General features: G+C 53.3%; 2 protein-coding genes across 4 annotated transcripts; both read left to right on the forward strand.

The window, feature by feature from the left end:
• Positions 1 to 1,307: 1,307 nt before the first annotated feature.
• On the forward strand, positions 1,308 to 8,334 carry GLCE (glucuronic acid epimerase). 2 transcript variants are annotated; one of them, XM_079318306.1, is made up of 5 exons: positions 1,308 to 1,631; positions 2,301 to 2,397; positions 3,844 to 4,351; positions 5,156 to 5,431; positions 6,529 to 8,334. In XM_079318306.1, exons 3-5 carry the CDS (start codon positions 3,856 to 3,858, stop codon positions 7,551 to 7,553), a joined length of 1,797 nt encoding a protein of 598 aa, XP_079174432.1. In that variant the 5' UTR covers positions 1,308 to 1,631; positions 2,301 to 2,397; positions 3,844 to 3,855; the 3' UTR covers positions 7,554 to 8,334. The 2 variants fall into 2 exon arrangements, with proteins under 2 accessions (XP_079174432.1, XP_079174433.1); XM_079318307.1 differs by lacking the exons at positions 1,308 to 1,631; positions 2,301 to 2,397 and having other exon boundaries at positions 3,840 to 4,351.
• A 2,896-nt stretch (positions 8,335 to 11,230) lies between these two features.
• On the forward strand, positions 11,231 to 21,830 carry PAQR5 (progestin and adipoQ receptor family member 5). 2 transcript variants are annotated; one of them, XM_079317614.1, is made up of 8 exons: positions 11,231 to 11,325; positions 13,953 to 14,108; positions 14,946 to 15,073; positions 16,091 to 16,290; positions 17,257 to 17,383; positions 17,827 to 17,923; positions 19,317 to 19,446; positions 21,046 to 21,830. In XM_079317614.1, exons 2-8 carry the CDS (start codon positions 14,061 to 14,063, stop codon positions 21,267 to 21,269), a joined length of 954 nt encoding a protein of 317 aa, XP_079173740.1. In that variant the 5' UTR covers positions 11,231 to 11,325; positions 13,953 to 14,060; the 3' UTR covers positions 21,270 to 21,830. The 2 variants fall into 2 exon arrangements, with proteins under 2 accessions (XP_079173740.1, XP_079173741.1); XM_079317615.1 differs by lacking the exon at positions 11,231 to 11,325 and adding an exon at positions 12,787 to 13,446 and having other exon boundaries at positions 13,479 to 14,108.
• Positions 21,831 to 22,129: the final 299 nt, after the last annotated feature.

Raw genomic sequence — 22,129 nt, forward strand, 5'->3', positions numbered from 1 at the left:
ATGTTTCCTTTGGATGTCAGGAATAAATGAGGGAAAGATGGGAATGTTTCCTTTCAATGTGAGGAATAAATCAGGAAAAGATGGGAATGTTTCCTTTCAATGTGAGGAATAAATCAGGAAAAGATGGGAATGTTTCCTTTGGATTTGAGGAATAAAAGAGGTGGGAATGTTTCCTCTGATCTGAGGAGGAAATGAGGAAAAGATGGGAAAGTTCCTTTGGGATCTGAGGAAGAAATGAGGGAAAGATGGAAATGTTTTCTTTAGATTTGAGGAATAAAAGAGATGGGATTGTTTCCTTTGGGATCTGAGGAATAAATGAGGGAAAGATGAGAAAGTTTCCTTTGGGATCTGAAGAAGAAATGAGGGAAAGATGGGAAACGTTTCCTTTGGATCTGGAGAATGAATCAGGAAAAGATGGGAAAGTTTGCTTTTGGATCTGAGAAATAAATCAGGGCAAGATGGGAATGTTGGGGGTTGATGGAAGCAATTCCAGCTCCTTTGCAAAAACAAGGGAAAACTGGGATGGGAATTGATGTCTGAGAGGTGCTGCTCCTTCCAACCCGGAATCTGCGCTGGACTGGGACTGTTTTCCTGGTAAATCAAGGGAATCCAGCAATCAGGAGCTGGCGAGACCGTGGATAACAATTCCTCCTGGAATTCCTGCTTTTCCATGCCTGGAATCTGCTCTGTAGCAACAGCTCCTGGTGGGCAAGGTGCAGAATTCCTGGGATTAGCGTTGGATCGAGGTGGGATCACATTCATCCAGTGCAGGGGGATCTCTGCCGGCTTCATCCCGAGCTGGGGGGATTTTAGGGAAATTATGGAATTCTTGTTGGAAAAGCCCTTGGAGATGATGGAATCCAAGCACGCCAAGTGCCACATCCAAAGGGTTCCAATGTGATTCCAGCCCTGCCTGGAAGCTGCTCCATGGGTTCCAATCCCTCGGGATGTGATTCCAGACCTGCCTGGAAGCTGCAGCTTTTCCAGGTGGGAATTTTCCAGGTGGGAATTTTCCAGGTGGGAATTTTCCCAACGTTCCCAAAGCTATCCTGGCACAGCCCGAGGGCAGCAAAGCCGCCTTGCGCAGCCCGGTTCGTTTCATTCATTATTAGTTCATAACTAATTAATGATTAATTAAGGATTAATGAACCCCCGTTCATTAGCACCGCCCACCTCACGCGGCCTCGCCACGTGACCGCGCAGTGGGCGTGGCCACCCCAACCAATCAGCGCCGCGCTCCGCCCTGAAGCCCCGCCCCACAATCGCGGCGTTCTGATTGGTCGCCGCCGCTCTCGCGGGAAGCCGGGGCGGGGCCGCTCCCGCCGGTGCCAGCGGTGCCTGAGGCGGTCCCGGAGCGGCCTCGGGGGTTCGGGGCAGCGCCCGCAGCGCTCCCGGTGCCCCCGGAGCCGCCGGGGCTGCGGCGCCGCCGCCCCGCCCAGCCCCGCCCTGCCCTACCCGGCGCCGTTGTGGCGGCAGCACCGCCGCGCCGCGCTTTCCTATTGGCTGGCGCGCCGCCCCTCGCGCGCTCCTATTGGCTGCGAGGCGCGAGGGCGGGGCCCCGGCGCGGCATCTCCGTGCTCCCCCCGCTGCCCCGCGCGGGGGTTCCGCCGCCCGGCAGGCCCTGGGCGCAGGTACGGAACGGGCCGGGATTACCGGGAATTCCCGGGATAACGGGGATGGTGGGAATGATGGGAATGGTGGGAAAATCACGGCAAGGAGAGAGAGAGAGAGAGAGAGGGGGCAGTGGGATCGAGCGGCGCTGGCGGGGCTGGGGCCGCCTCGGGGTCGCTGCCAGAGCCTGGGATGAGGGAATGGGAGCGCTGGAAATTTGGGATTTGGGAATTGGGGAATGAGAACTGAGGAAATGTGGAGTGCGGGAATAGGGGCTGTGGGATTCGGGAATTTGGCCTCTGGAATTCGGGAATATGGGCTCCGGAATTGCGGGGACTCCCTGAGGAATTGCCTGGGAATACCAGGGTTTCCCTGGGAATCAGGAGATTTTCATGGAATTCTGAGGATTTTCCTGGGAATACCAAAATTCTCCTGGGAATACCGAGATTTTTCAGGGATTCTGAGGATTTCCCTGGGAATGCAAGGATTTTTCTGGGAATACAAGGGTTTTCCTGGAATTCTGAGGATTTTCCTGGGAATTTGAGAGTTTCCCTGGGAATACCAGGATTTTCCTGGGAATTGCAGGATTTTCCTGGAATTCTGAGGATTTTCCTGGCAATATCAGGATTTCCCAGGAAAAGCTCCATCTGGGCCTGCTCCAGCTCCATTTTTCGTGGTTTTCCCTGCAGGAATCCCAAGAGGAATCTGTAAATTCCAGGATTTTTGCCTCTGGAAGTCCGGAATGCACTAGAACTCCAAAAATTGCAAAATTTCCCTTTTCCTAAGGTAAGAGTGGAGCTCCTTTCCCCATTCCTGTTTATTCCTGGCTTTGTTGGGACACCTGGAGTTTCTATCCCGGGTTAGATCCCACATTTCCATGTTTTTCCCAGGAATGTTGGCACTGACCATGGACAGGGGCACCATTCCCATCCAAAACATCCTAAATCAGCCTCCTAATCCCATATTTTTCCATGTTTTCCCAGGAATGCTGCACCATGCACTGTCTGACCATTCCCATATGGAACATCCCAAATCCATATTTCCAATCCCGTATTTTTCCATATTTTTTCCAGGAATGCAGCACCATGCACTGACCATTCCCATATGGAACATCCCAAATCCATGTTTCTAATCCCACATTTTTCCATGTTTTCCCAGGAATGCTGCACCTTGCACTGACCATTCCCATATGGACCATCCCAAATCCCCATCCCAATCCCATTTTCCATGTTTTTTTGCCCAGGAATGCAGCACCATGCACTGACCATTCCCATATGGACCATCCCAATCCCATTTTCCATGTTTTTTTCCCCAGGAATGCAGCACCATGCATTGACCATTCCCATATGGACCATCCCAAATCCCATTTTCCATGTTTTTTTTCCCCAGGAATGCAGCACCTTGCACTGACCATTCCCATACAGACCATCCCAAATCCCCATCCCAATCCCATTTTCCATGTTTTTTTGCCCAGGAATGCTGCACCATGCGCTGACCATTCCCATATGGACCATCCCAAATCCCATTTTCCATGTTTCTTTCCCCAGGAATGCAGCACCTTGCACTGACCATTCCCATATGGACCATCCCAAATCCCCATTTTCCATGTTTTTTTTCCCCAGGAATGCAGCACCTTGCACTGACCATTCCCATATGGACCATCCCAAATCCCATTTTCCACGTTTTTTCCCCAGGAATGCAGCACCTTGCACTGACCATTCCCATATGGACCATCCCAAATCCATGTTCCCAATCCCATTTTCCACGTTTTTTCCCCAGGAATGCTGCACCATGCACTGACCATTCCCATATGGACCATCCCAAATCCCCATTTTCCATGTTTTTTCCCCAGGAATGCAGCACCATGCACTGACCATTCCCATATGGACCATCCCAAATCCCATTTTCCATGTTTTTTCCCCCAGGAATGCAGCACCATGCACTGCCTGGCTCTGTCACCCTGACCACTCCCATCCAGGAAATCCCAAATCCCCATCCCAATCCCATTTTCCATGTTTTTTCCCCAGGAATGCAGCACCATACACTGCCTGGCTCTGTCACCCTGACCACTCCCATCCAGGAAATCCCAAATCCCCATCCCAATCCCATTTTCCATGTTTTTTCCCCAGGAATGCTGCACCATACACTGCCTGGCTCTGTCACCCTGACCACTCCCATCCAGGAAATCCCAAATCCCCATCCCAATCCCATTTTCCATGTTTTTTTCCCCAGGAATGCTGCACCATGCGCTGCCTGGCCCGCCTCAGCTCCAAGGCTCTCCTGGTTCTCTGCTCCCTCCTGGCTCTGCTCTCTCTGCTGCTCTGGACCCGCTGCTCCCACCATTCCCAAATCCCCCCGAACCCCCCGGAACGCCGCGGGATCCCCGACAGCGAGGAAGCCTCGCCCCAGGATCCGCCAAAAGCTGCGGGAATTGCGGGAATTGCGGGAAAAGCGGCGCCCAGGTACGAGGAGATCGACTGCATCATCAACGAGGAGCACACGGTGAAGGGGCGCCGCGAGGGCAGCGAGGTGTTCCTGCCCTTCAGCTGGGTGGAGAAATATTTCCAGGTGTACGGCCGGATCGCCCAGTCCGACGGGAATGAGCGCTTCGAGTTCTCCCACAGTTATTCCAAGGTTTACGCCCAGCGCGCTCCATACCGGCCCGACGGCGTCTTCATGTCCTTCGAGGGCTACAACGTGGAGCTGAGAGACAGGGTCAAGTGTATCAGCGGAGTGGAAGGTGGGGAATGCCTGGGTTTGGGACTGGGGTGATCCCAAAAAATTCCTGGAAGTGCTCCTGGAAATAGGCTGGATTTGGATTTGGTGGTGGGAATGTGGGATGGTGATAGGGTCAAGTGTATCAGCGGAGTGGAAGGTGGGGAATGCCTGGGTTTGGGACTGGGGTGATCCCAAAAAATTCCTGGAAGTGCTTCTTGAAATGTGTTGGAAGTGCAGAGTGACCTGGATTTGGGAATGTGGGATGGTGATAGGGTCAAGTGCATCAGCGGAGTGGAAGGTGGGGAATGCCTGGGTTTGGGATTGGGGTGATCCCAAAAAATTCCTGTAAGTGCTTCTTGAAATAGGCTGGAAGTGTGAAATGACCTGGATTTTGGGGCTGGGAATGTGGGAATGGGATTTTGTGATGGCATCTCCAGCACTGGGATTTTCAAGGATGAGCTGATGGGACAGGACCCAGGGAATGGCTCCCAGTGCTGGAGGGCAGGGATGGATGGGATTTGGGGAAGGAATTCCTGGCTGGGCTGGAATTCCCAGAGAAGCTGTGGCTGCCCTTGAATCCTTGGATTATCCTGGGTTAGTGGATGTGTCCCTGCCCTTGGAAAAGCTGGAATGGGACAAGACTGAAATTCCCATTCCACAATTCCCTAAAAGTCAGAAACACCACACACAGAGAATTCTGAATTTTATCATCAAAGTGCCCAACCCTGTCAAACCCCATTTCTGCCGCTCCCACAATTCGGGGCTGCAGAGGAAAAACTTCTCCCTCATTCCAACCCCTTTTCCACGTGTTTTTTTTCCCGGGCAGGAGTTCCTCTCTCCACTCAGTGGGGCCCTCAGGGCTACTTCTACCCCATCCAGATCGCCCAGTACGGGCTGAGCCACTACAGCAAGAACCTGACGGAGAAGGCGCCGCACGTGGAGGTGTACGAGACGGCGGGGGACGGGAACAACGGGAACAACGGGAACAACGGGAACAACGGGAACAACGGGAACGGGGCCTGGACCGTGCCCAAGGGCTGCTCCCTCGCCACCGTCTGGGACAAGGCCCGGCTCACCGGAGTCAAGCAGTTCTCCTGCCCAGGTGGGTGTTTCTTGGGAATTCTGGTGGGTGTTGGGAGTTGTGGCGGGTGCTGGAGCAGGGAGTGGGAGTTGTTGGGTGCTGGGGTTTTGTTTGGCCTTTGTTGCCAGTTCTTCGTTCCAGTCCTTTGATCCTTTTCGTTCCCAGTTCTTCATTCCTAATCCTTTAATCTCAGTCCTACACTCCCTACCCCTCTTTTCCCACCCTTTATTCCCAATCCTTTTCATTCCAAATCCTTCTTTCCCAATCCTTCATTCCCGTCCTTCATTCCCATTCTTTCATTCCTAATCCTTCATTCCCAGTTCTTCACTCTCAATCCTTTTCATCCAAATCCTTTTCATTCCTTATCCTTATTTACCAATCCTTCATTCCTAATCCTTCATTCCCAATCCATTAAATTCCCAATTCTTCATTCCAAACTCTTCATTCCCAGTTCTTCAATCTCAATCCTTTTCATTCCAAATAGTTTTCATTCTTTATCCTTCATTCCCAGTCCTTTTCATTCCCAGTCCTTTTCATTCCCAGTTCTCCTCGTTCCCAATCTTCCTGATTCCCAGTTCTTCATTCCCAGTTCTTCAATCTCAATCCTTTTCATTCCACATAGTTTTCATTCTTTATCCTTCATTCCCAGTCCTTTTCATTCCCAATCCTCCTCATTCCCAATCTTCCTCATTCCCAATTCTTCATTCCAAGTTCTTCAATCTCAATCATTTTCATTCCACATAGTTTTCATTCTTTATCCTTCATTCCCAATCCGTTTCATTCCCAATCCATTTCATTCCCAATCCATTTCATTCCCAATCCATTTCATTCCCAATCCATTTCATTCCCAATCCATTTCATTCCCAATCCGTTTCATTCCCAATCCTTCATTCCAAATTCTTTATTGCCAGTTCTTCATTCCCGATTCTTCATTCCCAATCCTTCATCCCTTATCCCTCATTCCAGATCAAATCAGCAATCCCAGAACCACTGAATTACTGAAGGGCTGCCCTAAAACCCTGGGAATCCCTCCATGATCGGAGCAGGAATCTGCTCCAAACCTTTGCAAACAGGAACCTTCTCAGGCTGAGCCCCTTTTCCCGGGTTCCCTTTTCCAGAAAGCTCCGAGGGCGTTTCCCTGGAGCTCAACAACGGCCGGGATTTCATCATCTCCCTCGACCTGAAGCTGGTGAGCAACGGCAGCGTGTCGGTGGTGCTGGAGACCACGGAGAGGAACCAGCTGTTCACGGTGCACTACGTGTCCAGCACGCAGCTCATCGCCCTGCGCGACCGCCACGTCTTCTACGGCATCGGCGCGCGCAGCGGCTGGAGCACGCTGACCCGCGACCTGCTGACCGACCTGCGCAAGGGCGTGGGGCTCTCCAACACCAAGGCGGTGAAGCAAACCAAGATCATGCCCAAGAGGGTGCTGCGCTTGGTGGCCAAAGGCCGCGGCTTCCTGGACAACGTCACCGTCTCGGCCACGGCGCACATGGCCGCCTTCTTCGCCGCCAGCCGCTGGCTGCTGCGCAACCAGGACGAGCGCGGCGGGTGGCCCATCATGGTCACCAGGAAGCTGGGAGAGGGCTTCAAATCCTTGGATCCGGGCTGGTACTCGGCCATGGCGCAAGGCCAGGCCATGTCCACGCTGGTCAGGGCTTACCAGCTGACCAAGGAGCCGGCGTTCCTGAGCGCGGCGCTGCGGGCCACGGCGCCCTTCAAGCTGCCGGCGGAGCAGCGCGGCGTCAAGGCGGTGTTCATGGACCGGCACGACTGGTACGAGGAGTACCCCACCTCGCCCAGCTCCTTCGTGCTCAACGGCTTCATGTACTCCCTGATCGGCCTCTACGACCTGAAGGAGACGGCGGGCGAGAAGCTGGGCAAGGAGGCGCGGCTGCTCTACGAGCGCGGCATGGAGTCGCTCAAGGCCATGCTGCCGCTCTTCGACACCGGCTCGGGCAGCGTCTACGACCTCAGGCACTTCATGCTGGGCACGGCGCCCAATTTGGCGCGCTGGGATTACCACACCACCCACATCAACCAGCTGCAGCTGCTCAGCTCCATCGACGACGCGCCGCTCTTCAGGGACTTCCTCAAGAGGTGGAAGAGTTACCTGCGAGGAGGCCGGGCTAAGCACAACTGAGCATTTTTTTTTGTTGTTGTTTTCTCCCCCCCTCTCTCTCTCTCTCCATCCTTCCACGCCTTTTTGATGGATTCTTCCCAGAAAAAAAAAAAAAAAACAGGAAAAAAAAGTGGGCCTTAAAACCGCTCCGGCGCGGGAAGGTTTGGGATTGGGATGCGACTCGGAGGTTGAGGTTGGGTTTTGTTGGGATTGGTTGGTTTTTTTTTTGTCCTTTTCCCAGGAAAAGGTTTGCAGAAGCCATAGAAGTCTTGGAAGTGTGGTGGCTGCCTGGAGGGCTCACCCAGGGCCTCTCAAAGTGGGATTTTGTGTCCGTGTTGGAGCAGCTCCCGTGGGATGAGCGCCGTCCACGGGAATCACTCGGAGCCTGGGAGTGCAAAGTGTGGCTTTAAAGGGGGGGGGTGGTTTTCCTAGGGATTCGCTTTTTTTGGGATGAAAAATCCGCAGGTGGGATTTTTTTTTTTGCCGGTTTTCTGCCTGGAGATCCTGGAGCTGGAGGGGTTTTTCATGGAAAACACACGTGCCCGGCATCATGGAAGCACAACTGGGAGCCTGGAGCACACAGCCCCAGGTCACCAGCACCAGTGTCCCCTCAGAGCTGGGATCCCTTATCCTGGTCCCTGGAATTCCCTCAGAGCTGGGATCCCTTATCCCAGTGTCCCCTCAGAGCTGGGATCCCTTATCCCAGTGTCCCTTTGGAGCTGGGATCCCTTATCCTGGTCACTGGAATTCCATCAGAGCTGGGATCCCTTTCCCTTATCCCAGTATCCCCTTGGACCTGAGATCCCTTTTCCTGGAGCTCCATGTTTTCTATGGGATTTTGGAATTCCATCTGAGAAGTTCCTTGGAGCTTTGGGGACATTTTTGGGACATGGAGCTCATCTGGAGTTCCTCAGGAAATTCAAGAATTGGGGAATTTTTGTTTCTCTCCTGCTCCATCCAGCAGTTCAACAGTTCTATCCCAGAGGTTTTTCCAGCTCTCCCTGTGCTGGAATTCCCAGAGAAGCTGTGGCTGCCTCTGGATCCCTGGAATGTCCAAGGGCAGGTGGGAGCAGCCTGGGACAGTGGAAGGTCCCCATGGAATGGGATGAGCTTTAAGGTCCTTCCCACCAAACCATTCCACGATTCCATGATCCCACTCCTGCCCGATCCCGAACTCGTGGATGGACTTTGGGAATTCCCACTGCTCCCATTCCACGTTGGAGCTGATCCCAATCCCAGAATCCCAGGCACAAGGACAACACCCATCTCCATCTTTTTATTGCTTTCACTTTTTGAGGTTTTTCCTTCTTTTCTCACCGACCTTGGAGCGACTTTTTCCCGGCTTTAATCCGCGAGCTCCGGTCGGATCCGTCCATCCGATGGATGGTGGAGGAGAAATTCCAATACCAAAGGTAGCAGAGGGGAATTTTTTCCATGCCCATGGAAACCCAATGGACACAAACCCACCCCAAACCTGGGATTCCTTCCCAAAAAAATCTTCTCCTTCCCAAAAATCCTCTCCATCCTCCCCGCACGTGTTCCTTCCGTTGTTTTCCCAGTTGGAAATCCCAGAGAGATTCCTTGGGTGCTGCTCCAGGATGGTTTTGGTGCCTTAGAGAGGCCAGAATTCCTCTTGGTTGGGATTTCCAGGAATCCCCACCAGCAGCTGTAAATCCATGGAGAATCCATGGGAATTCCTGATATTCCTTAAATTCCCTTGTGCATTGGAAGAGGATCCTTGGCCGTGGAGCCAATACCCAAATCCTCATGGAATTCATTCCACTTTGGGATCTTTTTCTTCATTTTCCATCTTCAAACTCCCAGAGATCTTTGGGACCAAGACCAGCTTTGATCCCAGATTTTCCTCTGGAGATGCCTTGGCTCTTCCCATGGGATCCTCTCTCTGTGGCTCCCCTGGAAGTTTGGGATGGGCATTCCAAGGTTGTCCCTCCTGCCCTTCCATCACCTTCAGCACAGGTGGAGCTTCCAGGAATCCCCACCAGAAGCTGTAAATCCAGGAGGAATTCCTCAAATTCCGTTGTGCATTAGAAGATGATCCTCCATGGAAAACTTCATGGAATTCATTCCAATTCGGGATCTTTTTGTTCATTTTTTCCACTTTCACACTCCCAGCGAGCTTTGATCCCAGATTTTCACCCGGAAATCCATTGGCTTTTCCCATGGGATCCCCTCTCCCCACCCCAACAACACAAGCACAACCCTCCCTGGAATCCAGACCTTCCCTGGAATCCAGGGATTCCCTGGAAGCCGCTCATTCCCGTTCTTCTCCTCCCCGGGCGTGGCTTGGCTGGGATTTTGTTGGATTTTCCGGGATTTTTCCCGAGGATCCCGATGGAAAATATGCAATAATTTGTTTACAGGATGCTCCAGGCAGGGCACTCCTCCAGGAAGCTCTTTAAGCACAATGTGCACAGGATAGTTTTGTATTCCGCCCCTCCGGAATTTTTTGGCGGGAAGAGGTTCTCCTACGTTTCTATGGGACATTGGGAATGCTTGGAAAGCTTTCTAAGACTGGGAAATAAAATTTTTTTATCTTAAGAAAAAAGAAAAAAACCACCTTGGGATGTTTCTGTTATTTGGGGGATTTTTCCAAATATTTTATTTTCCGAGTATTTTATTTCCCGAATATTTTCTTTCCCGAATATTTTCTTTCCCGAATATTTTATTTCCCGAATATTTTCTTTTCCGAATATTTTATTTTTTCCAAATATTTTCTTCTCCAAATATTTTCTTTTCCAAATATGTTCTAAGTTTGTTTTTTTTCCTGTGGTGGGTTTGAGGTGTTGCATTTTTAAGGTGTTTTTATTTCTGGAAAAGTGGGAAAATACGGATTTTTCCTGTTAATTAAGAGTTTGGTAATTGAGGGAAGGATATAAGTGGTGGATTCCTGGTGGGAATAATTCCTGGTAAATTCCAGCTCGTTTGGGAGTTTTTTTTGGGGGGGATTTGTTCAATGAGGATTTTAATGGAGTGGTGGTTAAAAATATTCCAATATTGGGAATGGGGAAATGCAACTCCAGGGAATCCCAGAGCCCCTTGCAGGAGTCTTAAGGGATAATATTTCATAATACTAAATAAATATAAATAATATTAGTAGTTAGTAATAATAATTAATAAATAACAATGATAATAAGTAACAATACTAGCACTAATTAATAATTAATAATAATAAATTATAATTGCTAGTAATTAATAATAAACTGAGCCCACTCATCTCCCTCCATCCCTCTGGAATCTCCCACTCTCCAAACTTTGGGAAAAACCATTCCCAGCAGCAGATTTTTGGGAAGCAGAACGGGATTTGGGATTTTGTGGGAAAAGCAGAGAATTTTTGGGAAGCAGAACGAGAAACTCACCAGGTCTTGCTCTGCGGAGGAATTATTCCCATCCAGCTGGGAAAATTCTGGGAATGATCCGGGAGGGTTGGAATTCCCAGGCTGCTCTGGAAGAACTCCGGGAGCGGGAGATGCACGGCCAGGGCTGGGAATTGGAATTTTTTTTTTTTTTTTTTCCTGCTTTTTTTCCACTTCCTCGCCGCTGGATCCCATCCCGGCCGCGTTTGGCCGCGCTTATTTCCGGGTTTATTTGGGAACCTTTCTTTCCTTGGACGAGGCAGGATTCATTCTCTCCCAAAACCTGGGAATTGCCGGGTTGCGGGATCGTCCCTGGAGAAGCCGCGCCCGGGAATTCCATGTGGGCAGTGTTTGTATCCAGCTGAGTAATCCCGGCATTTGGAGGCAGCGCTGGAAAACGCCGCATCCCCAGCAGCGCCGTAAGTCCCGGGATTTTTCCTCCCCTTTTCCCGCAATCCCAACTTTTCTCGCTGATCCCAAAGCTCGGCATTGGCGGGAAGTTCGGGAATTCTGGATAGCAAAAAAAAAAAAAGAAAAAAAAAAAAATTAAAAAAAAAAAAAAGGAAAAGTGCCGGGAGCGCTGGAGCACCGGGAGCATTCCCGGCCCTCCCGGTGCTCGCGGAATTCCCGGGAAGTTTCACTCGGGAGCGGGAGCGGGATGGGCTCCGGGATCCCCCAATCCCGGCTGGGAGAGGGCGCATTTCTGGCCATGGAAAAGCTGCTGCTCCCAGCGGATCGCAGCGAATTCCAGCGGCAACAACAACTCCCACAAAGCCGCCCTTGTCCCGCCGGGAATGATCCTGGCACGGCCCGCGCCGCTCCCGGAGTTTTCCAGCGCTGGAAGGGGCGTTCGGGGCTGGTCCTGAATTCCTGAATATTCCCGGCGATGGAAAAGCGCCGCTGGAGCTGGCACGGAGCGAGGGATGTGCCAAGGGGAGGGATTTTCCATAGGGAATGGTATCCCATATGTGATATGGGGAGGGATTTTTCATAGGGAAAGGTGTGCCACGGGAAGGGATTTTCCATAGGGAATGGTATCCCATATATGATATGGGGAGGGATTTTTCATAGGGAAAGGTGTTCCATAGGGAAAGGAAAGGAAAGGGAAAGGGAAAGGGAAAGGGAAAGGAAAGGAAAGGAAAGGAAAGGAAAGGAAAGGAAAGGAAAGGAAAGGAAAGGAAAGGAAAGGAAAGGAAAGGAAAGGAAAGGAAAGGAAAGGAAAGGAAAGGAAAGGAAAGGAAAAGGAAAGTTGTGCCATGGGCAGAGGACGGTGACAAGGACAGGGCCGGGCTCCTGGCACCAGGGAGGGTGGCGGTGCTGCCAGGTTGGTGCCAGGAGGGGACATTGGTGCCAGGAAAGGACATTCCCAAGGGGACCTTGGGATGAACCGGGAACTCCCGGGCTGGAGCTGCGGCTGCAGGACCCGGAGAGCCCCGAGAGGGGTCGGGTGGGGCTGGGGGGAACCGGGGGGAGCGGGAGGAGGAGGAGGAAATTAAGGAGGAGAAGGAAGAAGAGGAGGAGGAGGAAATTAAGGAGGAGTAGGAAGAAGAGGAGCAGGAGGAAGAGGAGGAAGAAGAGCAGAAGGAGGAGGAGGAGGAAGAAGCTGTTGCAGCCACCTGAGTGAAGCCACAGCACTGACAGAGGTTACAGCCCCTCCATGTCCCCATCCCAATCCCATCCCCATTCCCGGCTGGGAAGAGCCCGAGGAGGAGGAGGAGGAGGAGGAGGAGGAGGAGGAGGAGGAGGAGGAGGGGGAAGCAGGGCTGGGTGTGCCCGGCCCCAGTGACTCACTGAGCTCCGAAACCACAAATTCCTGCCTGAGGCCGGGCCTGGAGCCGCCTCCTGCATCCCAGAGCCACGGGGAACGGGGAATTGGGATTGGGGAATGGGGAACAGGGAACAGGGAACAGAAAATTGGGAATGGGGAACAAGGAACAGGGAAGAGGGAAGAGGAGCAGATTCCAGCCTGGCCCTTGAAACTCCCAGGTATCCGGGGCAGCCACAGCTGTTTGGGGAATTCCTGCCCAGCCAGGAATTTCTTCCCAAAATTCCATCCATCCCTGCCCTCTGGCAGTGAAGCCATTCCCTGTGTCCTATTCCTCCATCCCTTATCCCAGTCCCTCCCAAGCTCTCCTGGAGCCCCTTTAGGCTCTGGAAGAGTCTCTGAGCTTTTCCTGGAGCTTCTCTCAATTCAGGTCCCGTTTCCACCATGGAAAACCACTGGAATTCCATGGGATCCAGGGGCTGCAGACTCCAGCAGCTGCTCAGTGGTTCCAGACCCCGGGAAGCTCCTGATTCCCGTCTAATCTTTAACCAGAGGCATTTCCAGCTGGGTTGTGTTGCTTCATTGCTCTCCTGCCTCGTTAGTTTTTCCCTCCCTCTCCGGCCGTTCCCGGTGTTCCGGAGTTTTCCTGGCGCTGCTGGTCTCAGGGCAGAGGTAGAGCCTGGGGTGGGAGGAATCCAAAGGGAATTCCAGGGGCCAAGGGGGTTCTTTGGGAATGGCTCAGTGGCACATCCAAAGGCTGGATTCCCACTGGGAGGTTGGGATGGGCTGGAGCAGCTGGAGTGGCAGCTCAGGATGCTGCAGAGCTCTCAGAATCCTGGGAATCCAGAACCTTGGATTCCTCTGGATGCTGCTGGGATGAAGTTGAGCCAGTGCCTGGAGCAGGAGCTCCCTTCCTGCTTTCCTGCTCTGGGTGGTCCCTGGCAGGAGGGAAGGAGGGATCATGGATTTTTCCCTTTATTCCCAGAGTGGAGACGGCACTGCAGGATCAGGTAAGAGCCAGAGCTGGGATATTCCATGGGAACAGGAAAGGGGATCCAGCAGGACCCTGTGTCCCTCCTGCTTCCCAAGGGGCATTCCTGCATCCAGGAATCTCAGTGGGATCCCAGCTGTTCCCACATCCCTCTGGAATTCCTGTCCCTCTGGGCAGTGGGATCAGCCATCTCCCGCTGCTCCTTTGGGATCCCAACAGCCCTCGGGGGGTGGATGCTCCCTGTTCCACAGGATCCAATTCCACACCCCAGGAATTCTCATCCCCTCCAGGACCGTGCAGGAGCAGTGCCATTCCCGTGGGATGTGGCCAGGAGGGCTTTGAGGTGCCATCCCATGGGAAGCTGAGCTGGAAAATCCCCGGGATCCGGAGCTGTGACCATGCTGAGCCCCAAACCCCGACTGCTCCGCGCCCACCAAGTGCCCGAGGTCAGCGGGAATCCCCTCCCTGATCCCCAGGATCAGCAGGATTTGGGATGGGACAGGAACAGTGTGGGGGCCACCCCAAGGGGGCCACGGCTGTGTCCCAGCTCTGGAATTTTGGGGATGCTCCCCATCCACTCCTATCTCCATTCCCATTCCTATTCCTGTTCCCACTCCCATTCCCATTCCTATTCCTGTTCCCATTGCCATCCTCATTCCTGTTCCCATTGCCATTGCCATTGCCATGCCTATTCCTGTTCCCGTTCCCACTTCCATTCCCATTTTCCCATTCCCATTCCCATTCCCATTCCCATTCTCATTCTCATTCCCATTCCCATTCCCATTCTCATTTCCATCCCCATTCCCATATTCCCGTCCCTGTTCCTATCCCTATTCCCATTCCCATTTTCCTGTCCCCATCCCCATTCCTGTTCCTATTCCAATTTTCCCGTTCCCATTCCCATTCCTGTTCCCATATCCCCATATCCCCATATCCCCATATCCCCATATCCCCATATCCCCATTCCCATTTTCCCATTCCCATTCCCATTCCCATCCCCATTCCCATATCCCCATCCCCATATCCCCATCCCCATCCCCATATCCCCATCCCCATATCCCCATCCCCATTCCCATATCCCCATTCCCATATCCCCATATCCCCATTCCCATTTTCCCATCCCCATATCCCCATCCCCATTCCCATATCCCCATCCCCATTCCCATATCCCCATTCCCATTTTCCCATTCCCATTCCCATATCCCCATTCCCATATCCCCATTCCCATATCCCCATTCCCATATCCCCATTCCCATATCCCCATCCCCATCCCATCCCCCCAGAGCTACCGGGAGCTGGGAATTCTCTCCGGGTACCGCCCGCCCCGGAGCTCGGCCTCCCAGTGCCTGCTCAGCCTCTTCGGGATGAACAACGAGACCCTCAACATCTGGACACACCTGGTGCCTGCTGGGTGAGTGCTCCGGGCCCTGGGACACACCTGGGCACACCTGGGACACACCTGGGCACACCTGGGCACACCTGGACATACCTCGGCACACCTGGACACACCTGGACACATCTGGGAAACACCTGGGACACACCTGGGCACACCTGGACACATCTGGGAAACACCTGGGACACACCTGGGCACACCTGGGCACATCTGGGCACACCTGAATACACCTGGTGGATGCCCCTTAACACCTGGGCATGGCTGGTGGGTGTCCCTTAACATCTGGGCACACCTGGGGATGCTCTCAACACCTGGGCACACCTGATGGGTGCTCTCAACACCTGGAAACACCTGGGCACACCTGAATGCATCTGGTTGTGCCCTCAGCACATCCGGTAGGTGCCCCTTAACACCTGGGCACACCTGGGCACACCTGGGGTAGCTATCAACACCTGGGCACATCTGGTGGGTGCTCTCAACACCTGGGCACACCTGGGGATGCTCTCAAGACACACCTGGCCACATCTGGTGGGTGCCCCAGCACCTGGTGCCTACCTGGGTTTGCTGTCTATATCTGGGCACACCTGGGGGTGCTCTCAACACCTGGACACACCTGGGGGTGCCCTCAAGGCACACCTGGGCACACCTGGGTGTGCTGTCAACACCTGGGCACACCTGGGCACACCTGGGGGTGCTCTCAGCACCTGGGCACACCTGGGGGTGCTCTCAAGGCACACCTGGGCACACCTGGGTGTGCTGTCAACACCTGGGTACACCTGGGCACACCTGGGGGTGCTCTCAACACCTGGGCACACCTGGGGATGCCCTGAAGGCACACCTGAGCACACCTGGGTGTGCTGTCAACACCTGGGCACACCTGGGCACACCTGGGTGTGCTGTCAACACACCTGGGCACACCTGAGCACACCTGGGTGTGCTGTCAACACACCTGGGCACACCTGAGCACACCTGGGTGTGCTGTCAACACCTGGGCACACCTGGTGACCGTGACCCCCTCCCCGCTCGTTCCCCCAGGTATTTCCTCTGGCTGCTCCTGGCGCGGCTCCGGGATTTTGGGGCGGACGCGGGGGCGGGGCCGTTCCTGGCGTACCTGGGCACGTGCGCGCTGTACCCGCTGGCCTCCGGCGCCGCTCACACCTTCGGGGCCATGGGCGGGCGCGGCCGGCACCGCGCCTACTGCTGCGACTACGCCGCGCTCAGCCTCTACAGCCTGGGTGAGCCGGGCTTAGGGGCTCCGGGACTGAGCCGGGTTTAGGGGCTCCGGGACTGAGCCGGGTTTAGGGGCTCCGGGACTGAGCCGGGTTTAGGGGCTCGGGGACTGAGCGGGTTTAGGGGCTCGGGGGATTGAGCCGGGTTTAGGGGCTCGGGGGCTGAGCCGGGTTTAGGGGCTCCGGGACTGAGCCGGGTTTAGGGGCTCCGGGACTGAGCCGAGTTTAGGGGCTCGGGGGCTGAGCGGGTTTAGGGGCTCTGGGGATTGAGCCCGGTTTAGGGGCTCCGGGATTGAGCCCGGTTTAGGCTGGGACTGAGCCCGGTTTAGGGGGCTCTGGGACTGAGCCCGGTTTAGGGGCTCCGGGACTGAGCCCGGTTTAGGGGGCTCTGGGACTGAGCCCGGTTTAGGGGCTCCGGGATTGAGCCCGGTTTAGGGGCTCCAGGACTGAGCAAGGGGTTGTGGGGTTTGGGGAACTGAGCTCGGGTTTATGGGATTTTGGGAATTTAGTCTGGGATTATGGGGTTTTGGAAATTCTGGGAACAGGAGGAACCCGGATTTATGGGATTTCGGGAATTGAGCTCGCGTTTATGGGGTTTCAGGAATTTAGTTCGGGTTTGTGGGATTTCGGGAATTCTGGGAATGGCAGGAGTCCAGGTTTATGGGATTTTGGGAATTCCGGTATTGGGAAGAGCCTGGGTTCATGGGATTTTGGACATTTATCTTGGGTTTATGGGATTTTGGAAATTCCATAGGTGGGAGGATAGCCCAGATTTATGGGATACCACATCCCTTAGGGGAGGTTTGGGGTCAACTGGCAATTCCAGGATATCCATCCCTCTGGAATACTCCCTGTTCTGGAGATTCCCAGCCCTTCCCCATGTTCCAACCTGGGTGTCACAGCTGAGCCCAGGAGGATGAGGAATTCCAGGGGAATTCCAGGGGAATTCCAGGATTCCTGCTGTGCTTCCAGGCTCAGCCCTGGCGTATTCCGCCTACGTCTTCCCCTTGGAATGGCTCGGGAGCACATTCCATGATTTCTACGTTCCCATGGCCGTGTTCAACTCCGTGCTCAGCACTGGCCTGTCCTGCTATTCCAGGTGGGATCCAGCAGCACCAGGAATTCGGGATGGAGGGTTTGGTTATGGATCAGGCCACCCAGGAGGTTGGGAAGGGGAAAGGGAATTTTTCCGTTGGGAAATGCAGAGAAGTCAATGATGGAAATGTGGGATAACGGGAGAAGCTTGGGTTCTGGGAGGTTCCAAAGGGGATTTATGGAATCCTGGGATGGTTTGGATTGGGAGGGAACTTGGAGATGATTCAGGTCTGCTATCTCAAGTTTCTGGAGAAGCTGTGGAATTCCCTGTGTATCCCAGAGTATCCCCTGTGGAATTCCCTGTGTATCCCATGTGGAATTCCCTGTGTATCCCAGTGTATCCCATGTGGAATTCCCTGTGTATCCCATGTGGAATTCCCAGTGTTTCCCAGTTTATCCCAGTGTGGAATTCCTGGAATCCCATGTGGAATTCCCGGTGTTTCCCAGGTTTCTGGAGGCAGAGCGGCCCTGCCTGAGCAAAGCTTCCCGAACTTTGGCCTTTGTGTATCCCTACATTTTTGACAGCATCCCAGTTTTTTACAGGGTGAGTATCCCATAAAATCCCTGGAAATTTCAGCTGCCTCAGCCTGGAATTATTTGGGAAAACAGTTCCCAGCTCGGGGTTTGAAGGGCAAACAAACTCCGGCAGGAAAAGGCTCGCGGATATTTTTTCCTGCTCCGATTGCCGGCGGATTCCTCTGACTTCAAAGGGCTGGAAAATTCCTGCCTTGGGAAGATGGGAGGGGCCTTTTCCAGGGATTTAACTGGAGCAGGGTGGGAATTTGGGCAGGCAGGAGTGAGGGTGAGGGGGGTGGGGAACTGGGAATGGCTGTGGCTCCTTTGGGATGGAGGGATGGATGGATGGATGGATGGATGGATGGATGGATGGATGGATGGATGGATGGGTGGATTGAAGGATTCATGGATGAATGGACTGAAGGATTCATGGATGGATGGATGGATGGATGGATGGATGGATGGATGGATGGATGGATGGATGGATGGAAGGATTCATGGATGGATGGAAGGATTCATGGATGAATGGACTGAAGGATTCATGGATGGATAGATGGATGGATGGATGAATGAATGGATTGAAGGATTCTTGGTTGAATGAACTGAAGGATTCACGGATGGAGGGATGGATGGATGGATGGATGGATGCAGGGATGGATGCAGGGATGGATGGATGATGGATGGATGATGGAGGGATGGATGCAGGGATGGATTGATGATGGATGCAGGGATGGATGGATGGATGGATGCAGGGATGGATGATAGAGGGATGGATGGATGGATGGATGCAGGGATGGATGGATGGATGGATGGATGGATGGATGGATGGATGGATGGATGAATGGATGGATGATGGAGGGATGGATGGATGGATGGATGGATGGATGGATGGATGGATGAATGGATGGATGATGGAGGGATGGATGGATGGATGGATGGATGGATGGATGGATTTTGGGATGGATGGATTTTGGGATGGATTTTGGGATGCAGGGATGGATGGATGATGGATGGATGGATGGATGATGGATGGATGGATGGATGGATGGATGGATGGATGAATGGATGGATGGACGATGGAGGGATGGATGGATGGATGGATGCAGGGATGGATGGATGGATGATGGATGGATGGATGATGGATGGATGGATGGATGGATGGATGGATGGATGGATGGATGGATGATGGATGGATGGATGGATGGATGGATGGATGGATGGATGGATGGATTTTGGGATGGATGGATTTTGGGATGGATGGATGGATGGATTTTGGGATGGATGGATTTTGGGATGGATGGATGGATGGATGCAGGGATGGATGATAGAGGGATGGATGGATGGATGGATGGATTTTGGGATGGATGGATTTTGGGATGGATTTTGGGATGCAGGGGTGGATCGGTCCCGCGTTCCCGCAGCTCTCCCGGAGCCGCTCCGAGCGCTCCCTCGCGCTGCACTCCCGGCACAGCCTCTGCGCCCTCCTCACCCTCCTCAGCTTCACCTCCCGCCTGCCCGAGCGCCTGGCGCCCGGCTGCTTCGACCTCATCGGTGAGAGCTCAGGGAACGCCGGGAATGGGACCTGGGAACCCCGGGAATGGGACCTGGGAATGCCAGGAATGAGACCTGGGAATGCCAGGAATGGGACCTGGGAATGCCGGGAATGGGACCTGGGAATGCCGGGAATGGACCCAGGGAATGCCGGGAATGGGACCTGGGAATGCCGGGAATGGGACCTGGGAACGCCAGGAATGAGACCTGGGAACGCCGGGAATGAGACCTGGGAATGCCAGGAATGAGACCTGGGAATGCCGGGAATGGGACCTGGGAATGCCGGGAATGGGACCTGGGAATGCCAGGAATGAGACCTGGGAATGCCGGGAATGGGACCTGGGAACGCCGGGAATGGGACCTGGGAATGCCGGGAATGGGACCTGGGAACCCCGGGAATGGGACCTGGGAATGCCAGGAATGAGACCTGGGAATGCCGGGAATGGGACCTGGGAATGCCAGGAATGGGACCTGGGAATGCTGGGAATGGGACCTGGGAATGCCGGGAATGGGACCTGGGAATGCCGGGAATGGGACCTGGGAATGCCGGGAATGGGACCTGGGAATGCCGGGAATGGGACCTGGGAATGCCGGGAATGGGACCTGGGAACGCCAGGAATGAGACCTGGGAATGCCGGGAATGGGCCCAGGGAAAGGACCCAGGGAACCCAGGGAATGGACCCAGGGAACCCCAGGAATGGACCCAGGGAATGCCAGGAATGAACCCAGGGAATGTTGGGAATGAGCCCCGGGTATGCCAGGAATAAACCCCAGGGGAATGCCAGGAATGGACCCAGGGAATCCAGGGAATATATCCCAGGGAAATACCAGGAATAAACCCAGAGAATACTGGGAATAAACCCAGGGGAATGCTAGGAATAACCCCATGGGATCCCAGGAATTAACTCAGGGAATGCTAGGAATAAACCCCAGGGAATCCAGGGAAAAAACCCAGGGGATGAACCCAGGGAATCCAGAGAATGAACCCAAGGAATGCTAAGAATAACCCCATGGGATCCCAGGAATAAACCCTAGGGAATCCAGGAAAAAAATCCCAAGGAGATACAAGGAATGAACCCAGGGAATGCCAGGAATAAATCCAGAGAATCCAGGGAATAAATCCCAGGGGAAATGCCAGGAATAACCCCATGGGATCCCAGGAATAAACCCCAGGGAATCCAGGGAATAAACCTCAGGGAATCAACCACCTCACCGAGCCACAGACATTGGGAATAGGAATTTGTAGGATGGTCAAACCCCAGAAACCAGGAGCAGGAATTTGTAGGATAAATATTCCATGGATACCAGGTGAAGAGGGCTGAGCATGACTCAATCCTGGAATCCTGGAATTCTGGGATGCTTTGAACACCATCCCAGAGCGCTCCAAGCCCCCGGAACATTTTGAGGATGTGGAACCCACCTGGTCCATCCAAACACCTGTGGAATTTCTGTGGAATTTCTGTGGAATTTCCGTGGAATTTCCGTGGAATTTCTGTGGAATTTCTGTGGAATTTCCCTGGAATTTCAGTGGAATTTCAGTGGAATTTCCATGGATTTTCCGTGGAATTTCCATGGAATTCTCGGAGTTTTCCATCACAGGGCACAGCCACCAGCTTTTCCACGTCTGTGGGATTTTGGGGACGCTCTTCCAGCTGGAAGCTGTCTCCATGGACATGGAGGAACGACAGGGTCTCTTCCCACTCCCCTCTTCCCTGGAAACCTTCGGATCCCTGGGAATGGGAGCAGCCTCCAGCCTGGCCATCCTCGGGATCTGCTTCCTCAGCCTCCGCTCGGAGCCTCTTCCCAGGGAAAAATCCCACTAGAAACAGGGATTGCCTCGGGTTTTTCCATCCCAGAGGTGTCCATGGGGATGAGGGGGAGTTTGATCAGCTGGAAACATTTCTTTGGGCATTTCCCCAGGGAAAACTGCACTGGTTTTATCCTTGGATGGGCTGGGAGATGATTCCCATCCCGTTGTTATCCGCAGGGAAAGCGTCAAATAATCGGGATTTGATCCCTGAAAAGGGAGGGAAAAAAATGCTGCTGCTTCCCAAAGAATCCAGGATCCCTCAGGTCTGACTTGGGGAGAAATATAGGGAATGTTGGCATCCTGCTGGAATTCCCCTTTTCCCCTTGGAAGTGGAATTCCTTTGGAATTTCAAGCCTTGCACTCAGCCCAAGTGCCTGGAAAATTGGGATGGAGGGAATTGGAGTTTTAATTCCTGCTATTTTTACTCATTACCAGGGAAAAGGGATTCCAGGAGAGCTCCAATGGGATGATCCCACAGGAAAGATCTTCCAGGGTCTGATTCTGGGAAATCCTGGGAAGTTCATTCCCATGGGAATCCCACAAAGGAATTCCATCCTGTTCCAGGTATTCCTGGGATGGAGTTTTAAAGAATTCCCAGGATTTTCCCTCTTGTTGTTCCTTGTTTTCCTTCCCTGCTGCTCCTGGATTTTGCAGGAAGAACTTGGAACTCTCAGTTTTTTCCAGGATCCAGGTTTTCCTCTTGGATTTTTCTGCCATTTGATTCTTTGGGAATATTTTCCTGGATAATTCCACGGGTCTTCCATTAATTTCCTTTAATTGCTTTTGCTGCACTTTGGGAGCTGCTGGAATTTGGGATGACACAACAAAATCTGGGATGAACGGGTTAAATAAGGGATAAATCAATCCTTGGTA

This window comes from Erithacus rubecula (assembly GCF_903797595.1).
Source record: "Erithacus rubecula genome assembly, chromosome: 14".
In the NCBI taxonomy this organism is placed as follows: Eukaryota; Metazoa; Chordata; class Aves; order Passeriformes; family Muscicapidae; genus Erithacus; species Erithacus rubecula.